Below are 16,600 nucleotides of genomic sequence, written 5' to 3' on the forward strand. Positions count from 1 at the left end.
AGGAATGATGCCAGTAGAACTACAGTGTGAGGAAGAACCTGCCTCCCCTTAATGGGCATCCCTGGCCAAACTCATCCCAGGAAGGCACCTTACCTGCCCATGGTTGGTGGAGAGGATGGGGGGCTTCCTAGAGGAAGTGACACCTGAACACCTGTGCCGAGTACTAAGAATCCACCTCAGAAGGCTAGCTGCCTCATTCCTGACTGGGTCCCCAGTTCTAGAACTGTCTAGCCCACGGTGAGAATCAGCACAGGCTGTGGAATGAATGAATGAACAGGCATCACCAGTGAACAAGCTGGGAGAGGCTTCCGGCATAGGCCCTGCATGGGAGCAGGGCCATGCAGGCCTTGAAGGTCATGCCAGGGGTCTGGCCTGGGTTCTAAGGCAATAGGGAGCCATAGAGGGTCTGGGCAGGAGCATGAGGTGGGCATATGTTTTTCAAGCATATGGAGTGCAGGAGTGGAGAACTCTGAGGACACTGGGGTTCAGACAAGAAAGCAGGTGGCTTGGCCTGGGGTGCAGGCAGCCCGGGATGGAGAGAAGTGGGCAGCTTGAGAGGCGTGCTGATGGGATGGGCAGCTTAGGTAACCATGGGCTGTTGAGACAGGAAGTGATGAAAGGGGATGTCAAAGGCAGCTTCCAGTTGTTCCATGAGCACCTGGGTGGCGCTGTCCTGTCCCTTCAGCCAGTTAGAAAAGGCTGCAGGAGGAGCTGATACGGAGAAGAAAACGGAGGTCCTGAGGAACACTCGAGGGGGACGCACAGGTGGCTGGACACTGGCAGCTGGCACTCAGCAGAGTGGTCAGGTAGAGGACAGGGTGCAGCTAGCACTGTGGGACCAGCTGCCTCCCCTCACCTCTACTACGGGCTCTGCTCCACACCCTTCCTCACCTTCTGGGTCTCACCCCTGCACTCTGGTGGGTCCTGACAGCAACCTGGATGGATGCCTCCCTACCACCTACCACAGGGCCCAGCCTTCTCCAGGCACCTACCCCTCTACCTGCCAGCGGGCGACCTCAACTCTACCATGCCACCTTCTGCACCAGAGGCCCCCTGCCTGCTGCCATGACCTCCCCTTACTGCCACAGCCCTCCTCAAGCCTATATTTGCAGGCGGTGAGGTCCACCTGGCCATAGCTGCTGTACTCTGCCCTTCACTCCTGGACTTGCTGGGCTGACCCAGGCGTGCAGCACAGCCTGTCCTAAGGCCCAGCCTCCCCCTACCAAGTCTCCCCAGCAGATACATGAAGGCCTGTGAGTGCAGCCTGGCCACACCGCAGGAACCTCCCTCACAGCCCAGCCCTCCTGCCCTCCCCTCCCCAGGTCTCAGAAGTACCCAGATGCCATGCCCCATGGCCTTCTCCCCCTCCTCCTCCTTACCTGCAGATGGGCGAGGTCTGCCCAGACCCGGGGGCCCAGAGCCCGGCTGTGCAGTCGGTTGCCAGTGAGGTAGAGCTCTCGCAGCTGGGCCATGCCCGCCAGCGCCCCGCGCGCCACGGCGGCCAGCTCATTGCGCTTGACCTTGAGCACGTGCACGTTGCGGGGCAGCCCAGGCGACAGTGTGTGCAGGCGGTTGCCGGACAGGTCCAGCGAGCGCAGCAGCCGCAGTTTGCGGAAGGCGTCGCGGTGCACCTGCGGGCTGGTGATGCGGTTGTAGCTGAGGTTGAGCTCCTCCAGGAAGTAGGTGGTGGCGAAGTCGTTGCGGCCAATGCCCGTGATCTGGTTGTGCAGGATCATGAGGGTGCGCACGCGGCGGGGCAGGCCGCTGGGCACCCGCTCCAGGGCGTTGTTGTACAGGTGCACCGTGTGCAGCCTCTTGAGGCCCTGGAAGGCCAGTGGGTGGATGCCGGGCGCCCGCAGCTGGTTACTGTGCAACAGCAGGTACTCCAGGCTGCGGATGGGGGTCAGCACGTCTGCGTCTACACTGCGGATGGCGTTCTTCTCCAGGTGCAGCAGTACCAGGCTGCGAGGCAGGCCGGCCGGGACCCGTGACAGGTTGTTGCTGGACAGATCCAGGTACTCCAAGCTGGAGAGCTTCCTGGAGGGAGGGAATTAGAATGGTGGCAGAGGCCGGCCAAGGGAGGTAGCAGGGGAACTGTCTCTGATTCATCCTGGCTGTGCCGCCCCCTGACAGGAACTTCGGTCTTCTCTGAGCCTCTCACTGAGCTGCCTCCATGTTATCTTGGCGCAGAAAGGATCAAGCCTGGTTTCCGACAACTAGGGAGTTTATTCGAAGACCACTGTTTTATCTCTTGCTAGCCTTTTATGGCTACCCTGGCCCCGAAAACCTCAAAATATTTGCCTTCGACAATGCTTGAGTCGGAATTTCGTACCAGGACGCCAGTCTGCAAACTCTCACATAGCCGAACAAGGTTTGAGTCCCAACTCACTGGACCCTTGGCAGGCCTCACCTGAACACACCGCTTGTTCTTAGGGACAGAAATGTCAACAGAGGCACAGCCTCAATGTCCCTTCCCCAGGGAAACTGACCAGGGAGGTGGCGGGGATATGCGAGAGAGGGCTGGTGGGGCAGCTTGGAGGAGCTTCCCAGGCGCAGCGGTCACAGCGAGGACGTGGCGAGGTGGGGACGCACCAGAAGGTCTCGTTGTCCAGGCCCTCGTCAGTCAGGTAGTTGTTCTGCAGGTACAACTCCCGCAGGCTGCTCAGCTCGCTGAAGGCCCCCGGAGGGATCTTCTCCAGTTTGTTGTTCTGGGGGGTGGAAAGGTAGGGAGGGGAGGGGAGGGACGCTGAAGAGCAAGAGCAGGGTTGTGGAATGAGGTGTGGAGGGCGATCCAGGGAGCCACCAGGAGGGACCCAGGCCTGGAGTATCCTGGCATGGTGCCGGCAGCCCCATACATCCCCACACCAGAAGCCAGGTGCCCAGACTCCTGCCTGCTTCCCCACTGTGGGCTGTGTGGCCCCCTCCCCCCCACACTGGGCCTGGGCTCTCTCCCACCACAGGCTCCTGCTCTCGGGCTCTGGCCATGGGCCTGCTCTCCCCTCTCCCTGCCCCACCTTAAGGTGCAGCTTGTACAGGGCAGGTGGCAGGTGCTTAGGGACGTGACGCAGGAAGTTGCTGGACAGGATGAGGATCTCGACGTTGCTGGAGCCGTTGAACATGTTGTCAGGCAGCCCGGCGTCTGCCAGCTTGTTGTTGTGCAGGTACACAGACCTGGAGGCAAGGCAGAGGGCCACGTTCCACCTGGGTCCCCCCAGCCTGAGCCAACTCTCCCAGAGACCCTCCAAGCCTCCGTCCAGGCTGCATCGGGTGGGCCCAGAGCGCTCTCCTCCCATCCTAACCAAGGGCAAAGAGTTAGCGCCTCAGACCCCGCCCACAGTCCAGGAACAAAGGACTGGAAGGGGCAGTGTCCCACAAGAGGCCACCACACAAGTTAGTGGTAGAAATGGACTTCTTCACGCCCATCTGGGTCTTCCACACCTCTCCAGTTTCCAGCCCTGAAGCTCGTGCCTCCCAATGGGCACCTTCATCCCTGTTTGTCAGCCCCCGACAGCCTGGCTCTGAGTTCCACAGGACTTCCTGAAGATGGGCCCTATTCCTGTCTGCCAGGACAGGGCCACTCAGAGGAAGTGACCCTCATTCATTCAGCAACTATATAATGAATGTAAGTGTGGAGACCCAGCAGATAGTGTAATGGTTACATCGCTGGACTCCCACGTAGCTGACTGTGGTTTGAGTCCTGGACCAGGAGGTTTCAAACTCACACTGGGTGCCTGTGCGTGCATGCCCAAAATCCTGAGAGGAGAATGGAGGTGAAGGGATTACAGCATGGCCATCATCCCTGAGGGGTGATTACTTGCTTCTGTCTTTCTGTCTCTCCAGCAAGCACGTATGCCCTATAGCAAGAATCTCTCTTTAAAAAAAAAAAGTGGGGCCAGTAGGTGGCCTGGTTGTTAAGGGCACTAAACTCTCACATAGCCGAACAAGGTTTGAGTCCCAGACCTGGAGGCTTGCTTTCTCACTTTCTCTCTCTCTCTCACTCTGCCCCTCTCTGGTCAAATTAAAACAAATTAATAAATCAATAAAGTTAAATAAAATAATTTTTTTAATGGGACCAGCAGTTGACATAATGGCTATGTCACTGGACTCCCATGTAGTCGACCATGGTTCGAGTCCCAGACCCGGTGGCTTAAACTCACACCAGCCACATGTGCATGTGTGCCCAAGATCCCGAGAGGAGAATGGAGGAGAAGGGATTGTGGTATGGCCATTCCCCCTGGGGGTTGATTTCTTGCTTTCTGTCTCTTTCTCTCTTTCTGGTGAGTACACGCGCCCTATAGCAAAAACCTCTCCAAAAACAAAAAAGTGTGTGGGAGGGACCAGCAGCTGGTGTAATGGCTATGTCACTGGACTCCCATGTAGTCGACCATGGTTCGAGTCCCAGACCCGGTGGCTTAAACTCACACCAGCCACATGTGCATGTGTGCCCAAGATCCCGAGAGGAGAATGGAGGAGAAGGGATTGCGGCGTGACCATTCTCCCCGGAGGGTGATTTCTAGCTTTCTGTCTCTCTGTTTCTCTCTGTCTTTCTGTGGTGAGACCACACACTCTATAGCAAAAATCTCTCTCAAAAAAAATAATTAAAAAGTGTGTGTGGGCCAGCAGGTAGTGTGGCAGTTAAGGCGTTGGATTCCCATATGGCTGACTGCAGTTTGAGCCCTTGACCAAGCTGCTTGCTTTCTCACCTTCTCTCTCTCTCTCTCTCTGGTGAGCACATGCAGCCTATAGTAAATTAAAATAATACTAATAAGTAAATTAAATAAATATATATAGTTTTTAATTTTAAGAAGTTTTTGCCTTATGGTGTGTGTGCTTGCCAGAGAGAGAGAGAGACAGTAAGTGGGAAAGCAAAAACTCACACACACACACACACACACACACCCTCAATGAGGGATGGCCACAGCAATCCCTTCTCTTCCATTGTCCTCCCCGGATCTTGGGCGCACACACACACTCCTAGCATGAGTTTTAAGTCATGGGGGCTGGGCTCAAACCACAGTTGACCATGTGGGAGTCCAGTGATGTAACTGCTGGCCCCCAAATAAGTGATTCTTAAAATAAATAAGTGTATGTGCTGTGTGCAGAACTGTCCCAGACTCTGAGGATGTGACAATGACACTGAGCACAACCACTGAGCCCCCGCCCTGGCGGGGTAACATACAAGAAGACAGGAGCAAGATTCAGACATGAAAGACACAGCTCCGTCTTACTGTGCAGCCTCCTCATCTGTGGGATTAGGACCCAGGGTCACTGTGGGTGACCCAGGGACGGAGCTTCAAGTAGAGGACAGAGTCAGGAACAGAAGCGCCCTGGGGTTGTCTCGCCTGCCCTCCTTTCTGGAGAGAGGCTCCACCGCAGCCCTCATGCAGTCCCACCCAGCCCTGCGCTCACTGCTGTGCTGGGACCACTCGCTCCTCCCAAGAAGCCCTGGTGAAGGGCAGCTCAGCTTGGTGGAAGATGATGGGGAGAGGGTCCCCCTCACCAAGCTCCCCACAATCCCTGCAGACAGCACTTTGTCTTCTCCTTCTCCAAGTCCTCCTCTTCCTTTAGGCCTCAGCCTTCTGCATCCAGTGCCCCTCCAGCCCCTGGGGTCCCTTCACCACACAGGGGGTGCTTCCTCCGGGCCTGTCTGTCCCTGCACAGCATGGATAGCCTCCGTCTCAGCCCCTCCCCTATCCCTCGCCCCGCCCAGAGCCACCCCTCTCACCTCAAGTTTGGCTTCTGGCCGAAGGTGAGCCCATAGATCTTGGTGAGATAGTTGGCAGCAAAGTCCACGCTGATCAGGGCGTTTGGCAGGAATCGGGGTGCCAATGTCAGCTGCAAAGGGAAGAGTCGGGGCAGAAAGGCAGGGGAGAGGCGGAGACCAGCTCTCATCTGCTGCCTGCTGCTCCCCTGGGCCCTTTCTCTGGTCTCCCTGCAACCAGGGTCATCGTTCTAAAAGGAAGCTTGTCTAGGGAACGGTGGTGGCACGGCGGTTAAAGTACTGTTCTCCCACATGGCCAACAGCGATTCTAGTCCCAGACCTGACAGCTTGCTTTCTCACTCTCCTCTTTCTCTGGTTAAATGAAAGAATGATAAATTACAAAATAAATAAATAATTCTTTTTTTTTTTTTTTTAAATAAGACTGTCCCACTCCTCTGATAAAACAAAAATGAAATCTCTCCAGCTCCCCCTGGCCCTTAGCTGGCATTCAGAGCCGTCAGAGGTGGCCCCTGCCCTGCCTGATCTCCTGGGCTCGTCCCGGGTGGATGGCAGGGTGGAAGCAGGCATGATGTTTAAAGGTCACTCTGGCTGCTCTGAGAATGGGAGGCAAACAAGGGCGCACTCCAGAGCAGCCCCATCTTGGTGCCCTTTCCCAAGATGGGGAGACGAAGGAGGACTAGGTTGGGGCTGGGACAGGAAGCAATAGTTCTTCCATGAGACATCTAGTGGCGAGGCCAAGGGGGCCGGCCACTCTCTGAGTCTGAAGCCTGAGGCCTGGAAAGGCCTGGAGACTGCACTTGAATGTGGCTGTGATGCAAATGAGGTCGGGTCTGGGCCAGGGAGAGGACAGTTAGGTCACACTGGAGAGTTCAGAGAGAGGAGGAGCAGGAAAAGGGCCCTGGGGCATGCCAAATACGTTGAGCTTGAGAGCTTTTGTGCTTTCACTCATGCTGGCTCTTTTACCACAGCGCCTCCCACCCCTCCAGCTCCAGAGAGGCTTCTGGCTACAATCTGGCTTTTCTCCTGTTAGTCCTGCTCTAAGGTCACCTCTTCCAGGAAGCCCCTCAAGTGCCCCTCCTCTATACTCCTGTAGGCCATGGCCTCTGTCCTCATTGTCTGATACACTTGGGTCCTCTGAATGAGGAGTGTGAGGTCTGAGTCTCTCACCCCACCCAGCCACCCACCCAGGACCATGTCTGAGCAGCAAGAGGAGCCAGGTGGGCCACTCAGAGGGGCCCTGAAACTCAGCAGAAGACGGCACCAGGAGGACTGGGCAAGCACACCCAACCTGCCCCAGCCGGTCACCTTGTTGTTGGCCAGGTACAGGTAATTGAGGTTGGTCAGGTGCTCGAACGCCTCTTCCGGGAGCCCTTCAAAGGACAGGCACCAGTCAGAGCCCTGGATGAAGGAGATGCTACAGGGGAGCACGCTGAGCGCCTCCCTCCTCCAGGCCACCCCACACTCACCCCACTGCTAAGACCAGGAGGGCACTCCCCGAACCTGCCACTCAGATTCCCTCCCTATCAGTCCCACCCCATTTCCCTTCTGGCTGAGTTCAGAGCAGCCAGCAGCTTGGGGTCTGCTGCGGGAATGGAGCGGGATAATCCCGGTGAGGTCACAGCACACGGAGACCCACCCTGACCCTTCCCTGCCAGGAAGGGGTGCTCCCCTGCGGAAGACAGGAAGGGTCAGAGCCATCCCCAGGCAGGTGGGCGGAGCCAGGAATGGCTGCGAGGGGCGGGTCTGCAGCCTCCGCCCCTACCCCCAACCCCTGCGGAGATCCCCCCCGCGACAGATCCGGTAGGAGGACTGGGCTATCACCGCGAGCACGCCCGCGGGCTCTTCCCCAGCCGCGAGGACAGCCTGATACTCGGTTCCAGCTCCAGGACCCCCAGAGGCTGGGGCGCGCCCAAGTATCTAGCGAGAGGGAACAGTTACATAAACCGTGGAGGATCCCCACGGAATACCCTGCTGCCTCTGCAAGGACGGTCATGAGAGCGCTTAGCAGCAACGGAAATGCCGCAGAGCCCACGCCAGTGATGGCGCGTCATTTATCTGCAGCTGGGCTGTGGGTGACCTGACCCGGAACCGGCTGGACTGGGATGTGGCGACGATGCACAATTGTATACATTTACTAAAACCCATCGGGTTGTACATTTACGTTGGGTAAATCCCAAAGCATATCAACTATGCCTCCAAAAAGCTACTTTTTCAAAACATGGAAAGAAATACACCAAAAAGTCAATAGTGACTCATTCCAAGCGGAACAATGGTGGTGGTGGTGGGGGGGTTCTACTTTATTTTCCAAATGTTCTACCCTAATCACGTGTCTGTTATTTTTGTCATCCGAAGAAAAATACAGAATTTTTTTTTTAACTTGAGGGTTCTACAACTCTTCACTTCTCAAGAACCTCCGTGAATTGAAGATTCTCGTCAGGTCCTGGGAAATTACGAGTCTCTGAAGTCTCCCCCAACCTGTCTCCCCAGTCTCAGAAATACCCACGGGTGCCTTTCAGGCAATGCCAGGAACCCCTCTCCCCTCCCCCTTGCACGGCTGGTTCTCAGGCAGCCTACTGTGTTCCCAGGCCTTGTTCCCTCACTCAGGGTCTGCAGGGCCACGCTCTCCCCACGGGCCCTGGGCCCACGGGCCCTGGGCCCACGAGCCCTGGGCCCCTGAGTCCTTGCCTGGTGTCCTGACCCTGGGCTCTGGATGGCCTCTCACCTCGGGAGGTCAGGCGGTTGTTCTGGAGGTTCAGCGTCTCCAGCCGGTGCAGCCGAGACAGCTCCTCGGGGTAGATCTTCTCCAGCTGGTTGTTCTGGGGAGGAGGAGGGCATGCGGAGGGCATGGGGTGGGCAAGCATCACCTGGAGGGGGCTGCCCAGGGCGCCTGCCCCTTCCCTTAGCTCTGGCCCCGGGAACAGCCCCCACTGGGTACCTCCTTTGGGATTCTCCCATGGTAGACAGACCCTGGGTACTGGCTCTGGGCCAGGCCTGGGTAAGGACACTGTGGGCACAGCAGTGACGTGCACAGAGCATCCGGCTTCGGAGCAGCCCACACGTGGACATCCACAGGCAGGCAGAACTGCTCCCACCGATGACAGGTGTCCGGAGCTGTTCCCAAGTCAGAAGCTACTTTTGCTTCTCCTTCTTGGCTCTGCAGTTCCTACTTCCCTCAGAAGACTTTAAAACTGGGACACATACCACCTCCTCCAGAAGCTTTCCAGGGTTGAACTGGGGCTGGATTAGGCACCTGCTTAGGGCCCTGGAACATGAGTCGTTCTATTCCTGATACCTCTGTGCTTAGGTCTCTGTCTCGCATGCTGAGTATGAGCACCCAAGGGTCAAGGCCTGAGTTCTCCCCACATACCCTGTACCACACACAGAGCAGGGATGTGGAGCGGGTGCCCAGACAGCTCATGTATGAAGGAGTGAGTGAACCAGCTCTTGACTTTCCCCTACTGACTCCCCTGGCCTGGGGCTCCCGCAGCTGCAGCCCAGAACCCGCAGTGTTATGTCACCGTAGCTGGGTCACTGTCCCACACTGAGCCTGATCTCCTCTGGAAACCGGGGTAACAGCTCCTCCTCCTCCAGGGCTACCCCAGACTCTGAGCCCCCCAGCCTGGAACCCTACATCCCATTTCTAGAGGTTCCAAACTCCAGCTCATACCTCAGCTGGGGAGCGCATGCTGTCCTCTGAGCCCAGAATGCTCTATGGGGTCTGCTGTGCCCTGATTTCCTGGCCCAACAATGGTGTCTACAGCACCCCCAACTGTCTGTCCAGAGGGTGGGCCGCAGGGCTGGTCTGTGTCCATTTCCAGACACGCCTGACTCTCCTGACTGGGCCTCAGCCCAGGCTCCCCTGAAGGAACACAGCGGATTATAACTTCACGGTGCTCTGGGGCTGGGGCAGCAGGAGGGGCGCCACAGGGCAGGGCCAGAGTCTGACTCCAGAGTGTGACCTCCAGCATCTCACAGGGGATGGGGAGCCACAAGTCTTGGGGGTTCTGAGTGAACAGGAAGCCAAGAACATTGAGGGTCCTGGGACGGGAACGCGAACGTGGAGGGCAGCCCTGGGGACTGCTGGTGCAGTGTTGGTCTCACCTGCAGGGACAGGTGGTTGGTGTGCTCAGGCAAGTCCCCCGGGAACTCCCGCAGGTCGATGCCGCCACAGTCCACGACGCCTTCCTGGGAGCAGGCACAGTCTCGGGGGCAGTCGATGGTGGCTGGACCAGCCCTCGGCTCCTCGGGGCTCAGGACCAGCACTGGCTCCTCTTCCGCAAATTCGTTCTCCTCTGGGCTCGGGCTGTGGGCGCTGCTCCGGCCAAATGGCGGGGCCCTCACGGCAAGCACAGGGCCCAGATGCAGCTGCTGCGGCAACAGCAGCAGGAGCAGGGCCCAGCTCTGGGCCATGGTGCCTGCAGGAGGTGCCAGTCAGACCACCTGACTGTTAGGCACTGTGGCATGCAGCTAGGCCCTCCTGGCCACAAGGCCCTGTCACTGTCAGGCCCATTGACGAAGGCGCTGGGGTGCCATTTTCCCAGCAGTCCCACAGGCCTACCCTTGGCTCTAGGTCACATGGGTCCCTAGATGTTCTTCAAAGGGTCTCACTTAGACAGTGTCCCTAAGATGTGACAAGCTGTGGCAGGAGATAGCTCAGGTACATGGACTCTGAAGCCCCACAGGCCGGTCTGAGCCCACCTCCACCACTTAGCAGGCTCTGAGCTTGCTGAGCCTCAGTCTCCTCACCGGTACAATGGAGATAACATACCTAAGCCCAAGGGTGGTGGGCGGAGTCAGTGAGAAGAGATGCAAAGCGCCTGACACCCAGCAGGTGGCGAGGCGAGGCGCTACTCTCACTTGTGCAGCAGCTACCATAGTGGCACGCTATTATTTTCTCTCTCTTTTTTAGTTTGCTATAGGGTGCTTGAACTCACAAGAGAGAGCCAGAGAGAGAGAAAATGAGAAATCACCCCCCAGAGGAGATAGCCGCACTGCAATCTCCTCTCCCCCCATTCTCAGGGTTCTGGTCACGCACATATGCCCAGTGTGATTTTTAAGCCACTAGGTTTGGAAGTCAAACCACACTGGCAGCCATGTGGGATCCAGCTGCCTCACCCTCCCTGCCGCCCGTTGAACTGCTACCCAGGCTCCAGGTGTGCACATAACTCATAACTGAGCAAGTAGCCTCCGCTGGGTCTCTCTCCTCAGCACCAGACCCATGACCCATGGAGCAGTTGGGAGGGTCTGACGAGAAGCTGTACCTGGGAGGGCTTGGTGATATCTGGTTAGGAAGATGGGCTCTGGGGCCAGACAGCCAGGGCTGTGGTCTCGGCCTGGCTTTTCTCAGCCGTGTTCCTTCGGGCGGGTTTGGAAACTCTCTAAACCATGGCTTTCCGCCATCTCTGGAGATGCTAACAGAACTGTCCTGGGATACTGCGAGGGGTGAGTGACATACATACACACACCGCACACAGTAAATGTCAGTAAACGCTAGCGCATCACCATGCCTCACCTGCTCCATGGGCGGGATCTGCACCCCAACCACACCACTGCCCATCCAGAATGCCCTGCTTCTACCCCTTCCCTGGCCCAGGCCCACCTCCCCGCAAAAGATGCTGCAGACACTGCAGCCACCCGTGGGTGCCTGCAGCCCTGGGGCCGCCATGAGCTTCGGACATGACTTTGCCACTTCTAGCTCAGACAACCCTCTGAGGCAAGGCCTCATCTGCACTAGGGACACAGGTGAACTGGCTCAAATCCCTGTCCTCCAGCTGGAGGGGCAGCGGACCCCAGAACCAATGGCCACTGTCAATCCCGTGAGGGACAATGTAAAGGGATCCAAGGAGAATGAGGCCCCAGATGAGAAAGGAACGGAGAAGATTTGACCCACAAGTCCACATGGCCTAAGCAGGCTCGGGCATGGAACAGAACCAGAGAGCCAGCACACATGTAGCTTTTGGGCCTGGGGATCGGTCAGCAGCAGTAAATGATACCCATAGCAGCCTGACCCTAGGCTGGCCATGCCACGCCCCTGCTGCCTCCACTGGCTGACCAAATGCCAGGTTACAGGTCATCATTCCCATGGCAGCTCTGCTGCCGTGGCCCCCGGAGCTGCCAGCATTAGACAGAACAAGACTCCCCACCTCCTAGCCCAGCTGATTGCAGACTGAGGCTCTGGGATGGGAAGTGTGGGGACACTCCCAGGCCCCAAATTCTATCAGGGCAGGAGGCCAAGCAGGATCCAGGGGAAGGAGTTCTAGTCCCCACGTGTCCCGTGCATCCCTGGGCGGAACCCTCAGTTCTGTATCTGTAACTATCTGTAAACCCTATCTATAAATGCCTTTGTACGAACACCTGAACCGTATTGAACATGTCACCATCACCACTTTATAGGCAGGGAGCTGAGGCCAGGGGTAGGCCAGAGTAACAGCTGCTGAGCGGCAAAGCTAAGCTCCCTTCCTGGGCCAACCATGACTGGGTGCAAGGGACCCAGAAGGAAGACAGGCCTGGCTACTGCCCTAAGAGGTGCACAGCTGCGCTGTCACGCTGAGAGCCACCTGCCACATGTGCAGTTGAGCACTTGAAATGCAGTTAGGTCACAGTGAGATGTGCTGTGCGTGTAAAATTAGTGCACATGAGTCAGAAATGTGAAACACCTCATTAAGATTAACATTAGTGGGTGAGCACGTGGCATGGTGGTTAAGGTCAACTCCACAGCTCGAGTCCCAAACCCGGCAGCTTGAAAATCACACTGGGCATGTGTGTGTGCATGCCTAAAATCCCCGGAGGAGACTGGAGGAGAAGGGATTGAGGTGTGGCCATCCTGTGGATGATTTCTCATTTTCTCTCTGTCTCTTTTTAGTGCCCTATCACAAAAATCTTAAAAAAAAAAAAAAAGAAAGAAAGAAAGAAAGAAAGAGATTAATATTAAAGTTATCTCCTAAAACCACATTGATTTTTAATCTTTTTTATTCAGACCCACCTGACTTGTCAGGCCCCGTGAGCACAGAGTTAGGGCCCTCCTGGGCACAAGATCCTATCACTCTCAAGCCCATCAAGAAAAGTACTAAGGGTGCCATTGTCCCAGCAATTCCATGGGCCTGCCACTTGGCTCAAGGTCACCTGTTGGGTCTGACGAGACCCAGAGAGTAAGTATGCTTGCCAGAGAGACAGAGAGATGAGGAGAGGAAAAAAGCATGCCCAGGTGGGGTGTGGTCATGCTGCAATCCTCTCTCCGTGTGTCTACCCTGTCAGGATTTAGGGCATGCACACACATGCACCTGGCATGTTTTTCAAGCCACCAGGGCAGGGATTCAAATTGTGTGGTCAGTCATGTGTGATCTGGCCACAGGATGAGCCAGGTCAAACCAGGCCACAAGAGTCCAAATATGCTGTGTTCAATAAAGTTAATTTCATCTGTTAGATTTTGCTTTTGACTGTAACACCTAGAAAACTTTACATTGCCAACTTGTGGCTCACGTTACATTTTTATTGCATAGTGCTGGTCACTGGGGCATATTGTGTGAACTATTACAATCTCGGAGTCATCAGAAGCATGATAAGGAGCAGCACAGAGTCCATGGAGACCCAGAGAACGACTAACCTTGCCTAAGACCAGAGAAGACTTTCTAGAAGTGATGCCTGATCTAGCCACGAGAGATGACTATCGGGTAAAGGGAAAGGCTAACACAGGCAAGGGGCTGAGCACGTGCAAAGGCCCAGGGGCAAGAAGAGAGTCCGTGTGGTAGACTCTGCACAGCCCACTAGACTGAGTGGTGGCAGATGGGACCGGGAGTGATGCCAGTGGATAAAGTGGCCCCAAGTCCAGGGCAAGAAGGAGTGTGAGCCTTATCTTAGGAAGATGGGAGCTGTGGAAGAGCAGGAGCTCGACACAGGCAGGTTTAGGGACGGATTGAGAGGCTGCACAATGGGGCAGACGAGGGACCATGGGCCTGGAGGTACTGGGTGCAGGGAGGGTGGAGAGAGCTGGTTCAAAGGTGAGGGAGGAAAACGGATGGGCTGGGAGAGTGGTGGTCCTAGAGGCACTCTCTCTCCCCAGCTTGGCCAGCCACCCTGCGGATCACGCCATCCCTGGAGGCCCCAGCTCCGGTCACCTGGTTTGTTGTGTGACCATGGCTCCCCTTGGTCTTCTAGAAATGTCAAGCAAGCTAAGCCTCCAGGGCCCTCCCATGTGCCCAGCCATGAGGGAGGGACATGGGGAAGGGCAGGGGAGAGGGCAGATGCCCGGTAGCCAGGGGCTCAGTCTGCCTGGGGAGGAGCAACTCCAGCCCTGGCGACAGAGGGCAGCTTAGTCTGTGGAGAGCTCTCCCTCAGGCTGAGAGCACTCCAGACTGAACTAGACTCCGATCCTGACTGTGCGTGGGCCTGGACAGGCCGCTTCACTGCTCCCAGCCTCCGCGTACCAGCCTGGGAAACAGGGATGGAGCAGCTCACAAGGATTCTGCAAAATGTGGGCCCAGCGCGATGCTGGCACCCAGTAGGTGCGACACACACAGGGTTATTATTACGAAGCAAATAACTGGGACCTCCTGCCTATACCCCTACCCCCAACCAAGCCTTAAGGCCCAGAGGTGGTATTAAGGCAGCAATACAAGAAGGAAGGGGAAGGGAGACCCCCACTCCACCTTCCTCCTCAGCTAGACTCAGTAGAAATTCACCCATCACCTGCTCTGTGCTGGGCCCCAAGCAGCTGCATCCTGTTGACCCTAATGGAAACCCGGGATTATTTTGCAGACTCAGAGCTCCAGCACAGAAGGCCGCTCAACCCAGGGAAATGCAGGTGGCCCTGCTCTGGGAAGCCACTTCTGCCCGCCTGTGCTGAGCGCTGCCATAGGACTCCTCGTCCACTCCATGCTGTAAGGCTGATCGTCCCCTGACTCTGCTTGGACAATGTTTGCTGAATGAATGAATGAGTGTTTGAAGAGCAGAGTTGGGGAAGATGTGCAACATTATCTGGTCTGACCCCCTTGGCTTATATGTTAGTATGTTAAAGACTAAAATTTGTGTCTTCTGGCCCCTGTCCAGAGCCTTGAGCAGGTCTTGAAGGCTGAGTCGTCCAAGTGGCCAAAGGGGAGGAGAGGCCTTGGAGATAGAGGGAAGGCTGTGAGGAAAGGCTGGAGTGGGAGTGGGGAAGAGGCCACGTGTTTAAGGAAGGGTAAATGGACGGAGGTTGGAACTGAGGCCCAGGCCACTCAAGGCGTCAGGCACTACGCAGAGATGTTGGTAACAGAGAACCATCTGTTAAGTAGGTCGTGTCAGCGCTTACTACGACTGCCAAGCCTGAAGGTGCCGCAGGAGTCACCTCCTAGCAAAATTCAGGCAGAAGGGATAAGGTACGACCTCACCAGAGCTCATGGAAACATTCCGTTTTAAACTTGGACTCTGCACAAGAGCAGACTGGACCCTAGGCTCCAAGAGTGGGCATAAACGGGTAGAGCCCCCAGACCAGTAACCCGTTTTGCTCGGAACAGCCTAACCTTCTGATGACCTCCCTCGGGGTGGTGTGAGCGCAGGGACCCGGCTGGCCCTTCCTGCAGCACATGGACCCTCCTGCCTCCCACTGGCCTTCCCAGTGTGTACGCTTTCTACTCAAGGAGAGGTGGGGAACAGGACCGCCCAGGTCGCCCGGTTCGAATCAGCGGTGCCTCCTGCCTGAGCTGACCAGCGTCCCCTGCCCCACCGGCCCGAAAGTCCAAAGGCAGATGCTCAGGCTGCGTGCGCCCTAATTCATTTCTAGCGCCGTGCGCGCCTTCCCTTGCGCCTACAGGACCGAGACCGTCAGCACTGCAGGCACCCGGGCAGGGAGCTCTCCCCTTGCAGCCGCCCCTGCTCTTCTCCAGAAGCTCAGGCTGCAGATGCCTCCAAGCCCCTGCCCAAGCCCCGGCTCCGGAGGCTGCGAGGAGCTGATCGCGGCAGCACCGCCTCTTCCACCTGACGGCGCGTCAGGTATTCCAGGCACATCGCGTCCGCTGCCTCAGGCCCGACCCTTGATTGGGGACCTACCGACCTCGCTCGGCGGCCCCCTTCTCAGTCCTGCTCTCTCGGCTGAGAAACAGCCGCTCAGACAGACCGACTCCGGCAGACCGACCGACTCCAGGCTGTCAGCTGAGAGTGGGTTCAGCTAGTGCGCGCCGGGCTGCACAGCGGCCCGGGGGAGCGGAGCCCTGAGCAGGTCCGGGCGGCGGGAGCGCTGCTCACCTGTCCCCGCGCCCTGGGGCAGAGCTCTGGCCCATCTGGGCCTCAGTGCTGTCTGTGAAGGTGGCAGACTGGACTCGCTAGGAGCCCTGATGAGTTGGCGTGGAAAGACGCAGGGGTGTTCTGGGGGAGACCCAGTTCCCCCTGCCCCCCACCCCCACATCCCCTGTCGCCCGCCCGTGTCCTCCGCCCTCCCCCATCCGCCCTCAGATTCTTTCCAGATGTGCGCAGCGGGAGGGGCCGGGGGGCTGGGACCAGCCTCTGCGCAGAGAGGAGTCTCCTACAGGGAACTGATCGGGCAGGGGTCCCGCTCCCGGAGGGGAGATCTCTGGCTGTCCTCCCGTGCAGGGTCGGACCGAGGGGGCTAGACGCGACGGCCCCGCCCCGGGCAGCTGCTGGGGACGACCGGAGAAGGCGGGGAAGTCGGAGTCCGCTGCCCAAGCTCGGCCCCCCGGCCCCCTGGCGCGGGCGCGGGCTCCTTCCATTCAAGTCCGGCCGTGCGCTCCGAGACGCAAGTTTTGTTGTGGGTTTTCTCCTCCCCGCCTCTTCCCCACCCCCCTCCGGCGTGCATCTGCTGGGCGCCGGCCTCCTCCGGACACGGGCGTTGGGTCCCCTCCCCGCGCTGGTCTGGGCCGAGCCCCACTCCCCGGCGAGGCAGAGGCG

The 16,600-nt window shown here is 57.6% G+C and overlaps 1 protein-coding gene across 2 annotated transcripts in view; it reads right to left on the bottom strand.

Moving 5' to 3' along the window:
- PODN (podocan) overlaps nt 1-10,177 on the bottom strand; it is a 15,929-nt gene extending 5,752 nt beyond the window's left edge. Inside the window, exons 1-7 of one of the 2 annotated variants that reach the window (XM_006149376.3) lie at nt 9,824-10,170; nt 8,445-8,538; nt 7,028-7,092; nt 5,726-5,835; nt 3,015-3,171; nt 2,593-2,708; nt 1,380-2,037 (exon numbers count right to left, since the gene is read on the bottom strand). In XM_006149376.3, the coding sequence (XP_006149438.1) occupies nt 1,380-2,037; nt 2,593-2,708; nt 3,015-3,171; nt 5,726-5,835; nt 7,028-7,092; nt 8,445-8,538; nt 9,824-10,132 (1,509 nt within the window). In that variant the 5' untranslated portion in view covers nt 10,133-10,170. Of the gene's footprint in view, nt 1-1,379; nt 2,038-2,592; nt 2,709-3,014; nt 3,172-5,725; nt 5,836-7,027; nt 7,093-8,444; nt 8,539-9,823 lie in introns of both variants that reach the window. The other variant, XM_014588139.2, reaches the window with a different exon arrangement.
- Between the last annotated feature and the right edge of the window lie 6,423 nt (nt 10,178-16,600).

This window comes from Tupaia chinensis, unplaced genomic scaffold (assembly GCF_000334495.1).
Source record: "Tupaia chinensis unplaced genomic scaffold, TupChi_1.0 Scaffold000259_1, whole genome shotgun sequence".
Classification (NCBI taxonomy): Eukaryota; Metazoa; Chordata; class Mammalia; order Scandentia; family Tupaiidae; genus Tupaia; species Tupaia belangeri.